At 37.3% G+C, this 21,347-nt stretch overlaps 1 protein-coding gene across 2 annotated transcripts in view; it reads right to left on the minus strand.

Moving 5' to 3' along the window:
- ZDHHC17 (zinc finger DHHC-type palmitoyltransferase 17) overlaps positions 1-21,347 on the minus strand; it is a 65,739-nt gene that overhangs the window by 23,348 nt on the left and 21,044 nt on the right. For both annotated transcript variants that reach the window (XR_009486553.1, XM_059846877.1), the window contains exons 3-8: positions 17,219-17,341; positions 13,868-13,945; positions 12,371-12,515; positions 6,329-6,393; positions 4,863-5,025; positions 157-282 (exon numbers count right to left, since the gene is read on the minus strand). Coding sequence is in view for 1 of the 2 variants with exons in the window: in XM_059846877.1 (XP_059702860.1) it covers positions 157-282; positions 4,863-5,025; positions 6,329-6,393; positions 12,371-12,515; positions 13,868-13,945; positions 17,219-17,341 (700 nt within the window). In the remaining variant the exon portion in view is untranslated. The remainder of the gene's footprint in view (positions 1-156; positions 283-4,862; positions 5,026-6,328; positions 6,394-12,370; positions 12,516-13,867; positions 13,946-17,218; positions 17,342-21,347) is intronic.

A 21,347-nucleotide genomic window follows, 5' to 3' on the forward strand; every position in this document is an offset into this window, starting at 1 on the left:
CCCTTTTGCAATCACTTTAGTCATAATAAGAAGACATTCCTTAAAGCTGAAATGTGGGGAAACCACAGCCCTGAACTTCTTTTAAACAAACACACAGGTCCCCAAACCAAGAGCAGCCATAAGATTGATTTACACAGGTGTTATGCTACTACTTACCTTATCTGCTTTTAGTTTTCTCAGAAAGGATGGACTATCATACCCCTTTGCCTGTCTTGCTTCTTGTAGATGATTGATCATCCAAACGTTCTTCCTTTGTTTTGCAAGATCAAGAGGTGATTCTCCCTGTCAAGAGTATAAATGTGGGAAACATCCAACTTAAAATAAAATGCATTTGGAGCACTTTTGAAACCGAAGATTGGCTGTTAAAACTAACACATTTTAAAACAGTTTAGCTACATTCTGGCATACTTTTTGCTCTGCAGCTTACTTGACACCAAACATCATTCATTCCTTTTGGTTTTTCACTCTCCCATAACTATACAAGTGTGCACAAGTAGCATATTAAATGTATGATTCTGACGAGATGTATGTCCTGACAGCAATAATTGTTTCCTTTAGCAGAGAACAAATCTATGTTCCACTATTCTACACACAGTCTACTAGTCTGTGAATGAAGAACTGTGCTTCCCCCTCAGCTATTGACAGGCAGCAGAAATCAAGCAAAGAATAAGAACTTGTGACCCACTGGATCATGGAAACTCTCCCAAGTCTAAAGCCTGACTTCTTCATTAATTCTCTGCCTTCTGGCAGACTGAAGTTACTAGTATTATGGAATGCTTCTAGGATTTTTTTTCACCAGCCTAATGTTCTCAGGTTCATTTCAGTTATGGAAGTCCTAGGAAGAAAACATGAAAGAATAAACTGAGTGCTCATGTCCAACTTATTTCAAAATTCTGAGCTTTTACTCTGAGCTCGTGTTTCATGTATTTTGGGTGCTAAGCCAGCAATGGCTCATGTTTTCATTTCTGCAGTTTCAGAAAGGACTAACAGATGAAGCAAAAGAGAAACACAGAGTGAAAGATACAGGGACCAAAGGTGCCTACCAAACCGATTTGATTTTATTACTTTTTAAACACTTAGGAAGAGAGATAAATGAAAAAGTTATTGACTTGGTCTAAAATTATAGAGGAGGCAAGAGACAACCAATTGCAGGTACCTCCAGCTTCAGTTTTGCATTTGACTCTTCCTCTCTTCTACTGGAGTTAACTCCCTCCTAAACAAATCATTCATGGAGGCTTGAAAAATGGCTGAATCCTCCATCGCTCGGCCCCCTCCTAAAAAAAAAGTGAGACAGGTACTAGAAACTGAAACTACCCAGAAAGGGCAATAATTACTATAGACAGAAGTGATTTCAAAGAATAAAACTGCAGTTAGCTACCTATGTCCCATAGAAAGACAATGGGAACTGAGCACTTAACTGTCATCTCTGCCTCTGAAATCTTGCTCCAAATCTTTAAGAGAGTAAATAGCATAGAATACAAATTATGAGGTGAAGCTTTTTGCTATTTAGCAGGACCTTTCACACCTTCTGTGTGAGAAGTTTAACTAGAAAAATCAGTTAAAAAAGAATAACCTTCTGACTTGGCTTCAAAGTAATTTAGCCAGATGTTTAAAAAAAACAGATTAAATTAACTCCATTCTCACCAGAAATGCCTGAAATCAAACTATTAGTGCCTGTTTCATCACAGGTTTAGTAGCACCTTGAATTGCTAATATCTAGGAAACTCCAGAGATGCTGTTATTTTAGTATCACCTTATATATCCAGACTGTAAAGATTACCTGTGGACAAGCAATCCCCTCTGGGAGTTGATCTCCCAAGTAAATCCTGAAGTTGTCTTGGGGTCCAGCTGAGCATCCCTTCCACTAGAGGGCCATGAGACACCTAGGAACTGCCTAGATAAAAAAATTGAGGGAGCTTTAAAGAAGTCTTTGACTATGTCTCTCATCATCTGGCCATTTTAATATTCTCCTTGTCTTTACAGGAGTAGTTGATGGCTGACTTCCTTAAAAATTAAAAAAAAAAAAACATGTATAGGGGAGCTTAATCTAGTAACAGACTTAAAATTGTCAGCAAGCAATAAGGCTTCAGTAATACATATTGAAAGTATTTAGATAAAAAAAATAACCTGAAGAGTCATTAAGATAGGGAACTGTACATGCAGACTTCCATGGACAAGCCTAAGATACACTGCATAATCAAGAAATTACATTTAAAGTTCAATAAATTATTCACTTATAGATTAAAAAAAGGAAATCTTTCTTAGACCGTAAGAGCTCCTTTAGGTCTCTATATCTCCCTACTAAATCAAGGAGTTTCTGCTCAAACTTAAACCAAATTTACAAGTTTTCCCCAAGTCCCCAGTGATAACCTGGCTCCCTGGGAAATCCTATTCTTGTCTGCCCAATCTGTTTACTGGTCTGGCAAGAAAATTTCCTTAAGAAAAAAATCAACCAAACAAAAAAACCACTCTAACATTGATTACTGAAATGCAGCTTCCAAGTCTAACATTAATCTAGTTCTCAAAAATGAAAGAATTATCTTACTACCAAACGGAAAATATTAATTTCTTGTACAGCATAATAAAAAGAGGGTTAATAACAAAACAGGACTAACTCACTGCTTGTATCAAGCTTTGCTCTAGGATAGGAGTGCTATTGTTCAAATACTTCACAAACTGTCATGCAATGTAAAGAACACCTTACTGAGATGACTGGTCCCAATTTGTTCCAAGCCTAGGCAGCAAGCAGCACGTGCCTTTCTAACAGACTGACTAGAGCTGATAACAATAAAGCCAAAGCTCACATCTAACATTTCAGTCACGTCATCATCTGAAGAAGATGAACAGCTTTCAGCCAATGCGTTTCTGTAATAACAGCTGTCTTACCACCATTCTTGGTCAATTCCATGGGCTATGTGAGAAAAGGAATTCACTAAACAGTGCTGCAGGAATCTGGAACTGACTGCATCAGAAAGAAGCCTTTCACAATTCCTTTTATTTTTGAGGAAGCATGAGCCAAACACTTAATTAGTTTTTGGCTCAAAGAAAACTTTTGCTGAACAGTCAAAGGAGGGGCACCAAACTGAGTTTCTACTCATTTAAGAATCAACTCATTCTACGCATTTAAGAATCAACCAAATTTTTCTATTTCCTACATATTCACTACCACCTAAATCAGCACCTCTTACCAAGTCACTGGCTGGATGGCAAAACTGCCATTGCTCAAATAATTTTGATCCTCTGAAGATCCTAAAAACCTGGGGAAGCATGCAAGAAACCTAGACTTCACTGCAGAAGATAGGCAGTGGTCAGAGAAACCAGACGCTTATCTTCTGGCATGACTGGAAAGATATCATGATCCAGCAGGTTCAAAAACCCATTTTTCTACTGACTGCTGCTGTCTGTCAATAAAGAAGGCAAGACCATGAACTACTTCAGGCTAGCATATACTTTTTCATATAGCCAAACACAGAAATTTTTGCTACAGATTTCATTAGAGTCCAGAAATGTAGGTACAGTGATGACTTTAGAACTCATGTCACACTAATCAGTCTGTCAAGACAAGTAAGGTTGACATACTGATTTTTTTTCCCACAAAAACACCTTAATTTTTTACCATAGGTGGCATAGGAAAATAGCTTTTCAACACAAGAAGTGAGACTGCAATCATGACTCCTTCACACAACTGACCTTATAGACCAGGAATAATTAATGTATCTTCACCTCAGCCCATGCAAGAGGCTAGGTTATTTGTTTTAAGCATGTGTATAGGTGATTCCTTGTAATGAGTTTTCATTCATGATTATGAACATTTCTGATTTTCTGAAGGGAATGCAGGACCCAAAAAGCTGCCAGCAAAATCTGGCTGCTCCCTGAGAAAGGCTATTCAATGCTCTCCAAGATAATTGATGTGTACTTTTTTTAAAATACATATATTTCTATTATTTATGGCCAAGCAAAATAGGCCCCGGCCATCTTAATCAGTAGGAAAAATGGTGAAAGGACAAATAAATTAAATTAAGTTACAGCTGTATTTTCAAGCATAACCACTCTCCTGTAACACTCTTTAAGTGGAAAATACAAATATTTGAAGAGAAACTAAGTAGAGAATTCTTTTTCAAAAAGTGATTTCTTCTCTGACACCACAGATGAAACAGCCTGGGTAGCAAAATACATCTAATTTTATATAAAGAGTATCTGGAAGTAATGGACAAAACCACATTCCAAAGGCACACCTTCCAAGGCTGGAGAAGCTTCAAGTTACGGCAGAAATTCTAAAAGCTGTTTTGCTGGTCTAACACATGCTGGAGATGGGCTCTGTTAGTATGGAATCTAGATCCATTGTTAAGAAATTCTGGTCATCAGGCAAGCCAAGTTCATAAAAAGAGCCCATTTGCTTATTTGACTCCTACTGGCATTTTCAGGCCTCCAATTTGCTTACTGGCACTGGGAGACTGACTAGAGCATTTGTCAGCTCCCTGGACAGGACTGAGATGTCTCATATCTCACTCCAATTAACAGTCACCGAAGAACTTCACTAGAAAATATTCAGTCAGGTTTCCAATTTTACATCCAAATACACCAGTCTTCACACATGAAGTCCAACTGCACACCCCACTCCCGTATATTTACACCTAACTGTTGTTAAATAATTTACTTGAGTATCTTTTATGGTGCAAATCTAGTGGTTATGCATCACTCTTAGGGAAAAAAAATTGCCAAATGACACATTAATGGCATTGCTTTTGCTCCATCTTCATGATCCCACTATACCCACAATAATAACCTATTCTTGAGATTTATCATAGTCTCTGTTATTTCTGCCTCAAACCACTTACAATTAAACCAGACCAAACATTTACCTTAATATTTTGAGCATCAACATTAGCTCCAGCTTCTAACAGAAGACTAATGACTGTAGTATTTCCTGCTAGCACAGCCCAGTGCAATGCTGTGTTTTTGTGGTACTTGTCTCCCAGATTAACCGACACGTTAAATGTAAGTAGTAATCGTGTTGGATCCACACTAGAAAAGAAAATTCTTGTTAGAGCTACAGATGAACTCAAATACATCCCAACTTACTGTTGATGCATTCAATTTCTATGAAGATCACTGATCAGGTACACTATGTAATAGCAAAGTGACATTTTTTTGCTGCCAATTATGAATGACTCAAAATCTCTTCCCACCAAAACCAATCACTATTATCTTGACTTTAAAGGATCTCCCTAAGACAGCTCATTCTGGGATGTCAAGAAACATTTGTTCTACAACTCTAGTTCTGTGTTTACCAAAATCTAACACTACTAACAGTTTTGTAAAAATATGCACACGATTATATACTTAAACAACGAAAGTTCAAAACATGTTATGTTTCCACTTCACAATCCAGAAGATGAAACAAAAATAGGATGTGAATGTTGGCAATGGCAAGTATTGGTAAGAGCTAGTTTGTGTTCCTCCCAACAATAGACAGAGATAGATTCCTGTTTGGGAGGGCCTAATTCAAACATTTCTTCTTTGGAGAAGTGTTATTTTTTAATCAATTTTTTCCAGTCACTGCCACAGGAAGGATTAGTGAGCACTTTTTCACAGTACCCTCTCTCCTGAAAAAGTCATTGTACTGGGTTTAGTTGAAATCAAGTAAATCTTCTCCACAGCAGCTCCTACAGTGCTGTGTCTTGGATTTGTGACCAAAGCAGTACTGATAACACCAGGATGTTTTAGCTACTGCTGAGCAGTGCTGACACAGGGTCAAGGCCTTTGCTGCTCCTCATGCTGCCCCACCAGTGAGCAGGCTGGGGGTGCACAAGAAGTTGGATGGGGACACAGCAGGGAGAGCTGACCCCAACCGATCAAAGAGATATCCAATACTGCATGACAGTGTGATCAGCAATAAAAGCTGGGGAAGAGAAGTAGGAAGCAGAGGACATTTCAGAGTTACAGCATCTGCCTTGCCAAGTAACTATTACAAGTGACAGAGCCCTGCTGACCTAGAAATGGCTGAACTTCTACCTCCTGATGGGAAGTAACAAATGAATTCCTTATTTTGCTTTATCTATTCAACTATTCAATCTTTATTGCAACACATGAGTTTTCTCATTTTTACCCTCCTGATTCTCCTCATCCCACTTAGCAGGAGTGAAGAAGTGGCTGTGTTGGGCTGAGCTACCAAGTGGGATGAATTCACAATAACCATAAATGAAGAAAGATAAAATGGCAACTGGGGAAAGAACAGAAAAAAAAACTTACAAAAAACTCCCCAAACCAGTCACTACTATATACTACTTGGTTAAAACTAAAATAAAGTCAAAACTGCATGTATTACCTATGTGTTCTGTAAGCTGCCCACATTAAAGGTGTCATTCCATTTTGATCCATCATATCTACATCCTAAAAAAAAAAGAAAAGAAAAAAAAGTTGGTGAGGTAAGTAAGCATACTCAAGATCCAGCAGATGCAATGTTTGCAATGAGAAGCAGTGTTCTAAGACTAATCATCTTGGAATTGGAAGAAAAACTGGCAAGCTTTTACACTCAAATGGTATTTAAAAAATGAAAACAAACATTGACGCCACCATTGCCAAAAAATAACTGTTCCAATCTATTTTGGAAACTATCGAACAGTCATGCTGTGTAAGACCATTTCTAACTTACTGTTAATCTTCAAGATTAAAGATATATATAAAGATATATACAGGTGGTGTATTACTGCATTAAAAAGCAGAGGAAAATTAAAATAATGCACCAATATTTGAAAAGATACTTGATAAATTACTGTAAATACCACTGTCTGAATCCTACATCCTACTAAATGCTAGTTGCACCTGTTTTTCCACTTGCAAAGCAATTTCCCTTAGTTCATCGAGTTCCAATGGTATTTATGTATCTGAATATCCAGTTAATGGACACCAGAGAATTTTAAGATTGAAAAAAAGCCATTAATAAAAACAAGCTCCTCAAAAAAAAAAAACTGATCTGTAATTTCTCTCCCTCCTGCCTAGAGAAATTGGTAATTCCTAAATAATTTGAGGCAGATTAGACTCTCAAGCACATTTGGGCAGATTTCACAGACCAGCACTAACAAAATCACTGCAAGTTAACGTAATGCAGGACATGAAGAGTTTTCCTTAGAGGAAACAGAGCTATGACAACATTTCCTATACCACTTCTCTCAGTTCTTACTAGGAAAATTAGATTGGAGAGCGTTTCAATGAAGTCTTCTGCTAGAGAAATTCCTGACAAAAACCCAGAAAGTGACTGATGTTGCTTTCTGTCATCCCCAGAACCTCCTCTGCTCCAGTAGTCTACAAAATGCCCAGCATGCTGGGATCCCTACTCACATTGCTGCTAGCCTGACCCAGGCAGCTGTTCCCCAGAAAATCCAACTTAGCTGCTCCAAATAATTGCTTTTAAAACACCTCTAGCCTGCAGATTACTTTATATTTCTGAGTTTTTACTCTGTTGCTTAATTTAAAAAAAAAAGGTTATTTAAAAAACACAGTTGATGGAGGAGAAGAAGAACAGTTACTCGATTTACTTGCTTGTACTGTTTGTTCAGAAGAGTTACATAGTTTGAGATCAGGACCCAACTCTGTTTGCCCACAGTACTTGTATAGGTTAGATCCTTTTGAGCCTACTAGGACTATGCAACTGCTGGCATTGCCTTTAGCCCCCTGTGGTTGAAATTATGAAGGAAGTTAGAACCACAGCCCAATCTCAAGTTCATTCACCCTTGAGAAGCACAACTGATTCACAGCTCACATTGCATGAACAATGTACTTGGAGGATTGTACAAATTACTGCAACATGAACAATCACTCTTTCATCTTTAGATTTCATATAGAAAAGCACCTCTTTGTGACAGTATGAATGTGTTTAGATGTAAGTAGAACAATTCCTTCAATGATTTCACCTGACAAATCCAAACTACACTTTGCACACTAGATGACACTCAGCTAAAAGAAAAAAACCCAAACCCATCAGCTGCAGAGCATTCCCTACACGTAAGTTACCTAGGCAGACCACAGCTACTACTCATATTATGCTACTATGTTGGCTGAAGCAGATCCCTTTTCAAAGGAAATTTAATGAGAGGCAAAGCAGCTAAGATTCACTGTTGCACAGATGTAACAAAGATGATGTAGCTGTGGATAGCAGACATGTGCTCTAACTAACCTCTCAGTAAAAATTTGTTATTTCTCCAGACCACTACTATAACCACAGAGTGAGTGAGACGTTTTAGAAAGGAAGCTCTGCTCCTGCTTTTTGCCAAAGAGAGGGCTGAGGCAAAAAAGTAAGCCTTCAGCAGCTGGTTCATATTAAGAGACTGTTCTTCCATTCTGTGGTGTCCAACAGACACTTTAGCATTACGTTCTTGTTTAACACTCAGTGACAGATCAGTGCTCACAGAGGGATGTACCTGTGCTGTTAGGACATGGTGCAAGCACTGCAAGAACCAAAGATCCAAACAATAATTGATGCAATAATCAAAAGTTGCAAATACTGCTGCCCTCTGCATGTGGTTCAAGTGTGAACTCTGTGGACCACAACAAGCAAAATTTCCTCTTGTTTCTGAAGTACAACAACTCCGGTTCTGAAGGAGAAAAAGCTTTTCACATGCAAAGATAGCCAGACTTTCCTAGGACACTAATATAACATTGCACAAAAAGCTTTTAGTGAGGCAAATATACTGGGGAGAAAGAGCTTTCTGCATGAAAAGGGGTTGCAGCAACTCTTCTGCTGCTTAATACCACTTTCTGAAAGCAAGAGTTGACAAGGAAGGATTCTGAAGAGCAGCTAGAGATCAGAGCAGCATTAGGCTTACCAGAAGATTTAACAAGCAATGGTCAAACCAGTACTGTGATAAAATAAGCATAGAAAACATCAAGAGATCCCACTTAGAATTACTTTAAATCACACAGAAAGGAACCAGGAGTTTGATCCTCTTTAGAACCATTACTGCTTCTTTCACAAAACACAGACCTTCATAGAAAAGACCCATCACATCCTTGCTCAGAATCCTATTCTCCATAGGGAAAAGATCTCTTTCACATGAACTATTGCCCAGGGAAAAGAAAAAAGGCTTTAAAAGCATATAGTAAAGAAGATTTCTCAATAAGGCTGATCTAAGTCTGACAATGTTAATTTAGAAAAGATGTGCTAGTTACAGACTAGAAGCAGAGATTTTGTAACATTCCCATTAAAGCAGAGATTTTGTAAGAGTCAAATAGAACAGAGCACAGACCAACAAAGAAGACAACACAGAACTAAACCTACTCCATTCCTTCAAACAAAAGCTCTGTTCTGAATACCCTAGTGAATCAAACAGAGTTAGTCTTGAATCATAAGGAAGAACACAACTGGACTTACAATTCTCTAAGTAATGTGCTCTGAGCTGGTCTAGGAAATAAAATACTTGGTGCAGTGTCTTAATGCTGGCCTGAGCTTGGTGGAGAGAAGGAGTCTCAGTGGCAACTGAGGTGACAATGCTTAGGAGCACTGCCCATGGATCACAGCACCGAAGTAACCACAGCTGTTGGTACCACACTGGCATCTCTCAACCTAGATGCCAACTACTTCTAAGCCATACATCAGGTGACCCTACATAGCTTGAGACACTAGTTACATACAAAATTGCAACTCCAAGAATAAAAAAAAGTACTTGATTGAGTGGTAGTTAAACTATGAAAGTGACAGTTGAACTATGAATATGAAATAGTTAAACTGAAATTTTAGAAGTAGAGTATTCCTTACCTAATTTTACCCTACAAGCAACTTTGTAGTCACTCATTATCTATGATTAAGTTATCTCACACATGCACAGGATGAGAACACATTATTCAACCATTCGTATACAACATCTGTATCTTAACTTATTCCAGGTGCATGCAAGCTTCTGATACACCTCTGGCATTTTAAGTAGTCTAAGCACAATATCAAGCAGTCAAATTGTACACTGCACATTATTAAGTGCCTTCAAGCTCTTTTTCAGTTCTTCTTTCTTGCATTTTTTAATAAAGATCTTACCTAAACTTGAACTGTGCTACAGATTCTGCTACTTGATTTCTCATTATATTTACATCATGTACTTGTACCAGGCATGATTCTGACCCAGGCAACCTACTGATACAAACATGTTCAAATTCTGATGCAGCCAGATATCAGTCTTTCAGAATTCAGTAAGAGGCATGACTAAACAAAAAGCAACATCTCTATCAGCCACTGCTGCCTCTTGGCTGAGTAGTACTTGCTGGCATGAAAACGGGTTCACTTCCAATCAAAGCCAGAGTGCATCCGACCAAGAGCTCTTCCCCTTCACTCAAGCCTCAGATTGCAAATTTTACCATTGGCTGCTACAGCCCAGTAGAAAGTGAAACAGCAACACTGAAGTTGGGTTCCAGTTCTGTCTCAAAAATGGACAAGGTAGCAATTAGGAACGATTTCTTAATCCACTTGTGAGTCCTCTATTCCATTACGAAAGTTGGCTTTTCTTTGACCACACTCATCCCCAGAGGCATCAGGATCTGAACTAAAACAGCAAAGCAGCCTACACTGACCCTCATTTTGACATTTATTTAGCTGTTATTTGCCACACAGGTGCTAGAATTAGGTTCAGAACAAGGGCTAGCCTACTCTTTGGATATAAGGGAAGCTGGTCTCTGTAAAGACAAAGGAAAATAAGTAGCAGTACATAGGGTAAGCCCACAGAAGCAAAACCACTTCAAGTTTCCTAATCCGAATCTCAGCACCACCAGGAAAGTGGGGAAAGAAATAAAGAGAAGAAATTAATGACCTCAGTACTAATTGAAGGAAATTTTAAAAATAGAATCATGTATCTCCTGTGGCTTCGAGACAAACTAAAGGCTCTGTAGTTGTATGTAATATAGCTAGAGAACAATCATTTTAGGGATTGTTATTATAACACTATTGATATTACAAGATTTTAAACATACAAATCAATACATAATTTTTCCAGCAAACTTTTTGAAGCACTGTGAAAAATTATTGTTAAGATTAATTTTAATTTACATCATGGAAAGAATACCAAAATCATACTTGAAAATATTTGAGAGATTTAATAAAAATGAGTGTTTTAAAAATTATTTATAAGAAGGGCTATTTTCAAACTAACAGTTTTAAATTTAAGGCACTTTTTGTGTCTTTACATATGTACTCATGTAAAGACATACAGCTTCTTTTCAACTGAAGATATGTTATGAAGATATGAAGATATGTTATTAAGATATATATGTTCAAATAGGACAAATCTGTATACAAACATGAAGACAAACACGGAGACTTCATAATCACAGTAGAATACTTTAGAGGCTGTTAGTACTTTACTAATGCTATGCTTTAAACAAGTTCACACTCATATAATACCAGCAAGATTTTTCTATTAACATAAAACCCACATACAGCTATACATAATCTGAGAAGAAATTACAAAACTTGCTCCTCTAAAAACACCGTCCTCTGCAATCATTAGTTCTCACAAAACAGCAGTTATACAGAATAGGATCAGACTCTTCTTTTGCCTAGCTTACTCTTTATCATACACTAAGTACTGTTTTACCAAACAGATACAAACTGAATACTGCCTGGAGCAATAGCTTGGGGTTTTTCACATGTACAGGTGTAAGTAATTTTCTGCAGCAAATTCAGTATTTGTTTTACACAGACCAAACTCACTAATTTCATATTCTACATGACTCACTGGATCATATCTCACTTGGTATTTGAAAGAATAAGCAGAATACAGAAGTGTGAACAGCATTAGTAGGACTGTCATACAAGAGGAGGGTTTTGACTTTTCTATATGGTTTACACAGTAAATCAAATCTGTGCTTCAGGCACATGCCTATGGGTGAGTAAATCTACAAATTACAGTGCAGGGTGTGTAGCAAAAACACAATCAAGTTTTTGAGCAGACAGAACAACAGATGAGACATAACAGGAACAGTAATGAATATACCTTTTTTACACGCTTCACAGATCTAGCAGTAATATAAGGGGCTAGCAAGAAGGTTTGGAATTGTTTCATTCTCATTGAAGAATTCTACAACACTTACTACCATTGTCATAGCTACATTTAAAGATTAAATTCATTAGAAATAAAGAATCAGAATTTCCATATACTACATTAGGGAGGTGTGAATTAAAGCCAAAGTACTCAGACGACTGTTGTAGGAAATTAGTTTAATAGGTAGCACATCAACACTGTACTCTACAAAAAAGGACGTGGAATTGTTTTTATATTTATTCAAGCAAATATTTTGCATCTCCTTAATGACAGGTATAAGTTTCAACTGTGTTCCTACTCTAACATTTAGTAGAATCTATTTAAATATGGTATTGCTTAAAATTTACCTGTCCCTTTGCTATCAGGTAAGCAACAATCGAAGTATGTCCAAACTGGGCAGCCAAATGAATACAGCTACATCCTTCTCCATCAATTAGCGACGGATCTGCCCCATACTTCATCAGCTGTACAACCATGGATAAGTGACCCTGCCTAAATGCAACAAAACACAAAAAACAAACAACTAAATAACTACATGCAGGAAAACTATTAAAACTTGAATAATGAAATACAACAAATATGTTTAGCAGTTAATTACACTATCAGAATTCCCACAATTTAACTCATACTTTAAAAACAGCAACTGCCATGATCTGATTCTCCAAGTGAGTAAGCAAACTCATTCATATCAGAAATTATATGCATATAGTGCACTCATCACATGCAATTTGCTTAACTGTACTGCACAGCAAAAAAAGACAGTCAACCAAAAAATCAAGTTATGACTGAGAAATCTAGTCTACTACGACTTGTTACAAACCACATATGAAACCTGCTATTTTAAGAGATGTCAAACTGGCTAGATACTATCACTTTTTGTGGAAATTAAAAACTGTAGCAAAACAAAAGTAGGGGAAAAAAGGAAAACTGAAGGTCTACATTTCCTCCACACTATCTTAAAAGCTTCTGCATCTTTTTAGCTTAATGAACATAGGCCTAGCCTTCTTTTAGACACAGTGTCTAAGTGTCAGTATGCCGTTTCTGACATGAGCAAAAGACCTTTTCAATTTTGGAGAAGCCACTTTGGACAATGCTTCACAGAACTGATTACAGGTATGAATGAACACCAGGAAACTTAGTCAAGATTTTGTGCTATTAACACAGAATCACAGACTGTGTTCTGACACCAAAAAATTTAGAAGCTAAAATCTTTAATAGAGGCTAACAAGCAAGTCCTCACCTTTAGCAAACAGGTTATTTTGATACATTACATCTTCTAAAAGCTAATTTTCAAAGTCTCCATTTGCCAACTGCAGTTAAAAATAGTAATATGGACACTGTTGCTTTCCCACCTATTTCTAGGTGGTTGTCTGAATGAATAGGTACTGAGTGAAAGCTGTCTTTAATTTTTCCAGCCATTTATCATGACCATCTTCTACATAAGAACCCTGACTTTAAGTGCATCTTTAAAAAAATCCACATATGCAATAGAACACTGCAATTACAATGTCACACCAAACCATCCTACGACCCATCTGCACAAGTGCCACTGAACTTCAGATGACTTGACAAAAATAAGATCTCAGAAGTAAGAGTAAGGTAAATTGCCTACACTTCATTTGTTTTCCTACTGTAGCAATCATCTTCCTCTATATCAGAAAAAAAACATATGCTGAAAGCTCTTTAAGTTCAAACATATCACATTCACAGTGAGCCCAGTTATCAAAGACTGAATTAATTCTAGTACAAAGTATTTCCATAAAACAAAACAATTCCAAAAAACCATCAGTACTCCATGTTAAGCAAAAAAAGAAGGAAGAAAATTTCAGAAGATTTTTTCATACCTTGTTGCCCAGTGAAGTGGAGTAGAATTTAAATCTCCTCCAAGCTGATCAACAATAGCACCTTTTGATATATAGTACCTGAAATAACAGAAATAATAAACATTACTGATTGTTTGGATTAAATTGAAAGGACACAGGTGAGCATGCCTGATGTTAGGCAAAATAGGCAGCTAGAGATCAGAGGACCAGAGCCTTTTCTTGCCTTCATATTACCTTCCTTTTTAGAGGTTGTGCATATACTTTCAATTTTCTTGCATTTCTGACATGGGCTGGGAAACTAGAGATGCCTCCTACAGTGTTTTAAATATTATGCTATTTCCTAATTTTATTCTAAGGTATAACAGAACAATTGCTATATACAATGTACAGTATGTACAGGAGTACAAACTGTGCTACCACAGAAGTATTTAATAAACTATTCTTAAATATTATGGGGCTGTTACATTAAATAGAATTCTGAATTACTGGTAAAAGTTTACGGTGCTAGAAGACTAAAATTTTTAGAGAATTTTGGCTAAATAGTAAAATTATATGCCATTAGACTTGCAGCTTATATCATCACTGGAATAACCCTGTTGAAGTCATAGATCCCAGAGATTACACTTCAGGTTACACATTTAGTGAAGGACTGAGATTTTTACATACTTTTCAATTATTATTAATCAAAGGACAAAAATCATCTGAGTATTTAAAAAGTATTGCTAAATGATGGGATAGACATTAGTTTCCCCTCAAAAAGATTTATAAAAAGATGAGCTATCTGTAAGAACAAAAGAAGTCACCTATTTTTAACTGCAACAATTCATATTCATAGTCATTTGTAATATTTCTGTGTGTTGTCATTGCTGTTTTATCTGGGACACTAAACTAGCAATATTACTTTTCCTTCTCAAAAGGAAATGCATGCTTTATAAAGAAATTATTGTTTCCAAATACAGGCCTTCCTGGAAGGCTTCTAGTTTTTCATTCACCACTCTCTAACCTTTGTCTATACCTAGCTATAGATTTGTGTTTGCACATTTCAAGTGCCTGTGCCTACAGACTTTTCACTTTTGAAAATACCTGTCAGGTATATGAACACTGTTCTCCCACCCACACGAGCTGTCCTTCAAATCCTTATCATTGAATTTCTGCCATCTCAAACTCTGCTAAGTGTTTCAAGACATGGCAAGAAGAAGGGCAACAAGCAGAACAACTTGAAAAACATTATTCTTAAGTAACTACCTTCATTTTCTAGAGTGCTTATTGATTCAGAGAATGAAATTTCAAAAATAGCCCTTTTAGAAACCTTTAGGAACAGAAACTGAAAAATGCATGTCAGATTAAACACATCTAAAGAAAAAGCTTTTATACAGTTGCTTTAGAGCCATCAGACACAATGAAGTACTTTAACAGATTTGCCAAAGTGAAAAAAAAAACAGTGTGAAAGACAAACAAGATCTGCCGTGATTGATGCAGGACAGTCCACTCCATTGGTCTCCAACACTAAAAGAACTAAACTTCAACATCTTTCTGCTGAAGTTTTTTTTATTTCTCCATGAGAAAAAGCAGAGATTTTGTGAAAGTCTTTGTCCCATCTAGGAGAAAACACAAAGCACATTATATGGTAAAGAAACAAAGTAATTTTGTTACAGTGAAGTATCAGCTACAAACTGAAGAGCTATTTATTCCCCCCTGGGAAGGAGCTCCAAAGGAAATCTTGTCTAGATAAAAAGACAGCACAGAGAAATTCACAGTCAAAGCCTGGATTCATCTCTCTGATGTGACAGCCACTCATGGGGAGGTGAACACTAAACAGATTGTCTTCATTCAAACACTGGGCCTTGCAGAAATGCAGAATACGTTCAGATTCTACTGACAGCAGAACTGCTTACTGGTTAGTAGGTTTTATTTAGAAAGAAGAACTTGCAGTTTGACAACTGGGAAAAGACAAGGTGACAATCTCCTGCCAGATGGTGCATTGAAATAACACTTTATGTTTCTGCAAGGGTGTTTTGAGACTCGACTGAGATTTATCACTGCCTTTTGGTTTCAGTATACAAAAATGGTAAGATTTTTCTGCAAAACCAGACTGAGAACATAGTCTATTTGTCTAAGCAGATCTTGCAGAAGGAAATTTGTGCTAGGTGAGAAGGTCCCCATAGAAAGGAAGAACTGGGCAATTCCACTCTCAGTGAGTCATTAAGCTTCCAATAGAAGATGCCAGGCATTCAAGTTCTATTTAAGCAAACTACTTACACTCAAAGCAAGCAGATCTCATAAGAGGTCGCCTTAAGAAGAAAATACTTCCACTGATCTCCACATTAGGATCACTAAGTCTTTGGCAGGCATTTGAAAACTACCTCAGCTTGCATTCAGTGACTGAGGAATCAAAAGTGCATGCAGTCACTGTTATTAGAAGGAAAAGTAGAAGAGAAATCCTTGTCTGGAGAAAGCTCGACACAGGGGATGGGGAACTACTGTAGGAAGTAAGTAACTGTAGAGATATAAGGCCATTTTTTGCATTTTTACAAAGATGAGTTGAAGAGCTACCAACAGATCAGTGTAATTATGAAAAGAGAATGGTTTTCTAGACACTCATCCCTGATTCTATGGAAATATGAAAATGTTCTATAGTTTTCCTTATCAATGAGTTTCACTGTTACACACTGAATCTCAAGTCTCAAAATAGATGGGATGAAGAAATACTAAAAATAAGAGAAGTCTAATTCCAAGCCTGCACTCCTGACAGACAAGCTGCTAAGCTACTTCACTGGAAAGAACTTACATAGTCAACACTCACTAAACAAGACACTGAGATCTACTATCACAAGAGTAAACAACTTTATCTCTGCAGTACCCAGCTTAATAGCCAACATATTTCATGAAATTATCCACTGCACATAATGGGGAAATTGAGAACACTTTGGGAAAGATGTGATAGGCTTGAACAAATAGAAAAACCACCAAATAGTTTAATTCTGAGGACATAAAATAAACTAGTGCCTTGCAAAAAGAGAGTGGGAGAGCATAAAATAAGGTGAGTGATACAAAAAAAAAAAAAAAAAAATCAAGATTCTCTAAAGACAGAGGAATCTGAAGGGCAAGAACTGCATCAAGAGAAGGGAATTTTAGATACAGTTAGACACACCAGTAGTTACATGCACGCTAGTGGGAAGAAAACGCAATGCTATATGTCACAGTGGTAGAGACGCATTAATGGACAAGAGCTTTGACATACTGTCAAGGCAAAAAGGACAAATTAGACACATTAAATTTAAAGATATTCAATAGTCTTAAAAACCGAAATCAACATTTTTAAGGACATAATTAATTTTAAACTTAAAGTGTAACTTTAAGTGCAATACATACTTCACCAGATCTATCCTGTTGTTGATTGCAGCCCAGTGGAGAAGCGTTACGTTTTCTTTGTCTGGTTGTCGAACATCATAACCAGCTTCCACCAACTCTCTGCATCGTTCATATATTCCATACCTTGAAAATAAAATAAGATTTGTCAAAATGCTGACCTTCGATTAAACTGCATTCAGCAAACACCATACATTTGGTCACAATACAGAATCTTCAACAGAAGAGAAATGAAGAAGAAACTTTACTTTCTTTTTCTAAAGGATTACAAATGTCTTGCAACAAGAAGCTTCCACTGGCAAAAATAACCTTAATCAAATCAAGGTATTACACAAAACTTTTGTCTACAGAAAACTGTACTGTAGGGCGGCAAAATATCTACCAGTAGTATACTAAATTAAAGTAACTGTTCATTTCCCAGGGACTGCACTACATTTGCTTCTCCCACTTGGTTCTCCTTCCTTTCCAGCTCTTGAAGAGCAAATAAAACTTAGTCAGCTGATTTCCCACTATCTTCCTAAAATTCAGAAGATCATCAAGCCAATTACAAACAAAAGCAGCTCAAGTACTTCCCATTCTTCTTCTCAAGACAATAAACAGCCATCTTTCTGATACAAGTTAATATAATTTTCTTTTTTAGGGCACTTTGAAATTCTGTACATTATGGCAAAATTTATTCTTCTATTAAAGAGAACTATTAAATGTGATGTACTGCCTTTTGAAAAAAAATTCTGCACATATTTGAAAGTTGAAACAAATTAGGAAGCATAAACATCACTTAAGCATTCAATATAGGAGTAACTCCAACACTAAATAATTTTTGCCTTGATGTTTACACTGTTTTACCACTTATTTTCAGTGTCAAAAATGTAATGCAGAAAAGCAAGTAAAGATTACATTTCAAAAATCTGTACATCCATAGCGATTGCTCAAGTCTCAATGAGGAGAATGTGGGAATGCCTTGAAATCAAGGTCAATGCTTTGTGATATCTGACTTCTGCTATAACAGAATTTTAACAGCCTCTCAAAGTTGGGACTTAAGTTTCTCATACGCTGCTTCTATGTTCTACTTTCTGCAGAAGAAACAGCCTGAGAAAAGGCTCTTCTGTTCCACTTGATCAGCTTGCATAACTCTTGCAGAGATCTTCTTCCTAGGGCAGTTACCATTCTTACTTTTTCTTTCATGTATTTGAATAGAACCTCAATCTGGATGGTGCTCCCATAATGAATGATCAAATGACTCAAGCCAACAAAACTCAGGAACGCTGTCTAAGCCCATCACAGATTTGAAGCACAGAAATTAGTTGGATGCTATTTAAAAAGTACTAGACATAACAGCCCACTTAGACTGTGTTGCTTTCATTTTCTCATGAAATCTGCATGAGAAACTATGAAAAACGATGGAAATTTTTGTCATAGATATTATCTTCTCAAACATTACAAGAGATCAGAACAAAGACTATTGGATGCAGGATATATCAACTAGCAACACACTGATAAAATGTGGTCCTCCAGACTAAGTAAAAAAGCAGCAGCCATGAACAATTTTGACAAGAAAGTTGCTTTTTTTTTAATACACTAGGCAGGTGGAAAGAAGATGTTTGGGTTATGATGACTTAAAAGTACACAACCAGCTAGACAAGATACATGTACTCAGACAAACATAAGTGCTAGGAAAATGGGTAAGGTTCCAAGTCAATCCGGCCTTGAAGCACACCATCTACCAAATCCTAGTTTAGATCAGTAGTGTGGCCTGATGACTGCCTCTACAAATGGCTTAAGACATAAATACCATTCCTGACTTCTCATGTCAGCTGGAAGGGCCACTGAAATAGCTTAGGACTACAAAAGGCAGGTCAGGCAAGAACAGAGAGTCACGAGAAAGGAGGAGAGATCGAGGAAAGAAGGACTTCCAAAACCAGACAAAATTCTGATCTTCCTACAATACAGTATCACACGGCCATATTACAGTGAAGGCAGCCTCGAAAGTGATTCATACAGAATGGCAATGCAACCATTTGTTGACAAGCTGTTCTACTCCAGTCAGCTCTTATGACACTCCTTCCTGCTGGAATGCCTGCTGCCTTCACTTAAACTACAAATTGAAACCATTATGTAAGAAATAATTCACATAAGCCCTGCTATCAGTTTTAACAGTCACCAGCTTAAAAAAATGTATTGCCTAAGGCTGAGTTTAGCTGACTTTCATGCTGCTTAGATAAACAGTACAAAACAACAAGTAGGAATTTTTTAAATAAAATATTCTAAGTTATTGGAAAGATACAAAGAACACAAGGATAAAATAATTTTAACTTCCAATAAAATGCAAGAGGCAATCATGTAAGGCTTTCATGCAAATGGATTAGGATTTTCCTTACATGCATGTGGTTTGGGTGGGTTAAGTTACCCTTCTTCAGGGTGGTTCCTATGAGGCTATGTTTAGTATTTGTGAGCAAAACAGTGTTGATTAACACACCAATATTTAAGCTATTGCTGAGCAGTGCTGACACAGGGTCAAGACCTTTGCTGTTCCTCATGCTGCCCTGCCAGTGAGCAGGCTGGGAATGCACAAGAAGCTGGATGGGGACACAGCAGGGACAGCTAATACCAACTGACCAAAGAGATATCAAATACTGCATGGCAGTGTGCTCAGCAATAAAAGCTGAGGTACAAAGGAGGGATATTTGGAGTGAAGGTGCTCACCCACCAGAGTAACCATTAGATGGATATGGCCAAACACTCACCTGCCCATGGGAAGCAGCAAATTAATTCCTTTTTTTGCTTTGCTTCCATGTGCAGCTTTTAAATTATATATTAAAATTTGTTTATTTTTACCCTTTTGGTCAATTTCTCCATCCCAGCAGAGGGAAGCAAGAAAGCAGCTGTGCAGGGCTCAGCTGCACAGCAGTTAAACCACTACATCACTATTGGCCAGCTATAGCAAATTGCACATATGCTTTGAGTGTCCTATCAAGCTGTCTCCACAACACATCACGAACCTCTTTGAAAGTAACCTTTGATTGCTACCCAAGTTTTTGTTAGGCCATGCTGCCAAGACAGGAATAACCAAGAAGGCCCCTGACAGTCTTAGGGAAAGAGGTGATTATTCTTTGGGTGTTTTTGTGGGGAGGAGGTTGGAGCAGTTATTTGTCAGGTTATTTAACTAAAAGCAAAACTCCACTCTTACCAAAAATGTGATGCTACCTTCTGAAGGACTTGGCTTAAGATGTATGAAAATCAAGGAAAGCTGTCACAAGTGACCCTGCAGCCTGTTGCTACAGAATGCTGCTCCACTGATGTGTACAAGTACCTCCTTCTAGAATTCACCCATACACTGTGGTGAGGCCCTGGGCAAAGACTGCTGGCATGGCCTCAGATACAAGAAGGAATAGTAGAAATGGATTCACTCTTTTGGGGTTAGCATTATAGACTTCCCATTCTTCCCACTAGAAGGCATCTACAAGTCACAGTACATGGTACTACTTGGTCACAAAGCAGAACAGAAATTCTGCAATACACCAGAACAGCCTTTACAGTGACACTGAGAATGAGGTATACAGTTTTTTTTTAATTTAAATCACCCTCAGCTTGTCTGTTTCTAGCAATTTCCATTTAATATTTTGAACACAATCATAACTGTTTACTAAAGATGCAGTACACAAGGTATAATTTTATGACTCATCAATTTATTGTCAGAAGAGGACTTAAGGATCTTGACAGAAAAAATCTGCCTGGAAAAACCATTAGGAATTTACAACAATTTGCTCCTCTTCCTGGAAAGAACAGGCTCTCTACAATTAAATAAAACACTGAATCTGCTGCAGTTATGGTTTCTGTCCCAGAAGTTCAGCATTCTTCTCTCACATACAACCCACAGTCTTGTTCCATCAATTTGCTGCAGCTGACTTCACCTTGCCTTCTCCAAAGGTTCATGATGCACTGTTAGGTTAGAAAATGACAAAGTCACCTATTTCAGACACTCAGCATAATCACGCTTGCAATGTTGTTATAAAGGGCTCTATGCCCTTCAAGGGTAATGGAGAGTAAGATTGAAATCCTCACAGGAGACTGATATATTAATCTAACAAATACTCAGCATCTGAGTGAATTCTAGAGGGTGATGCTGTAAACA

The sequence above is a fragment of the Haemorhous mexicanus genome, chromosome 5, assembly GCF_027477595.1.
Source record: "Haemorhous mexicanus isolate bHaeMex1 chromosome 5, bHaeMex1.pri, whole genome shotgun sequence".
In the NCBI taxonomy this organism is placed as follows: Eukaryota; Metazoa; Chordata; class Aves; order Passeriformes; family Fringillidae; genus Haemorhous; species Haemorhous mexicanus.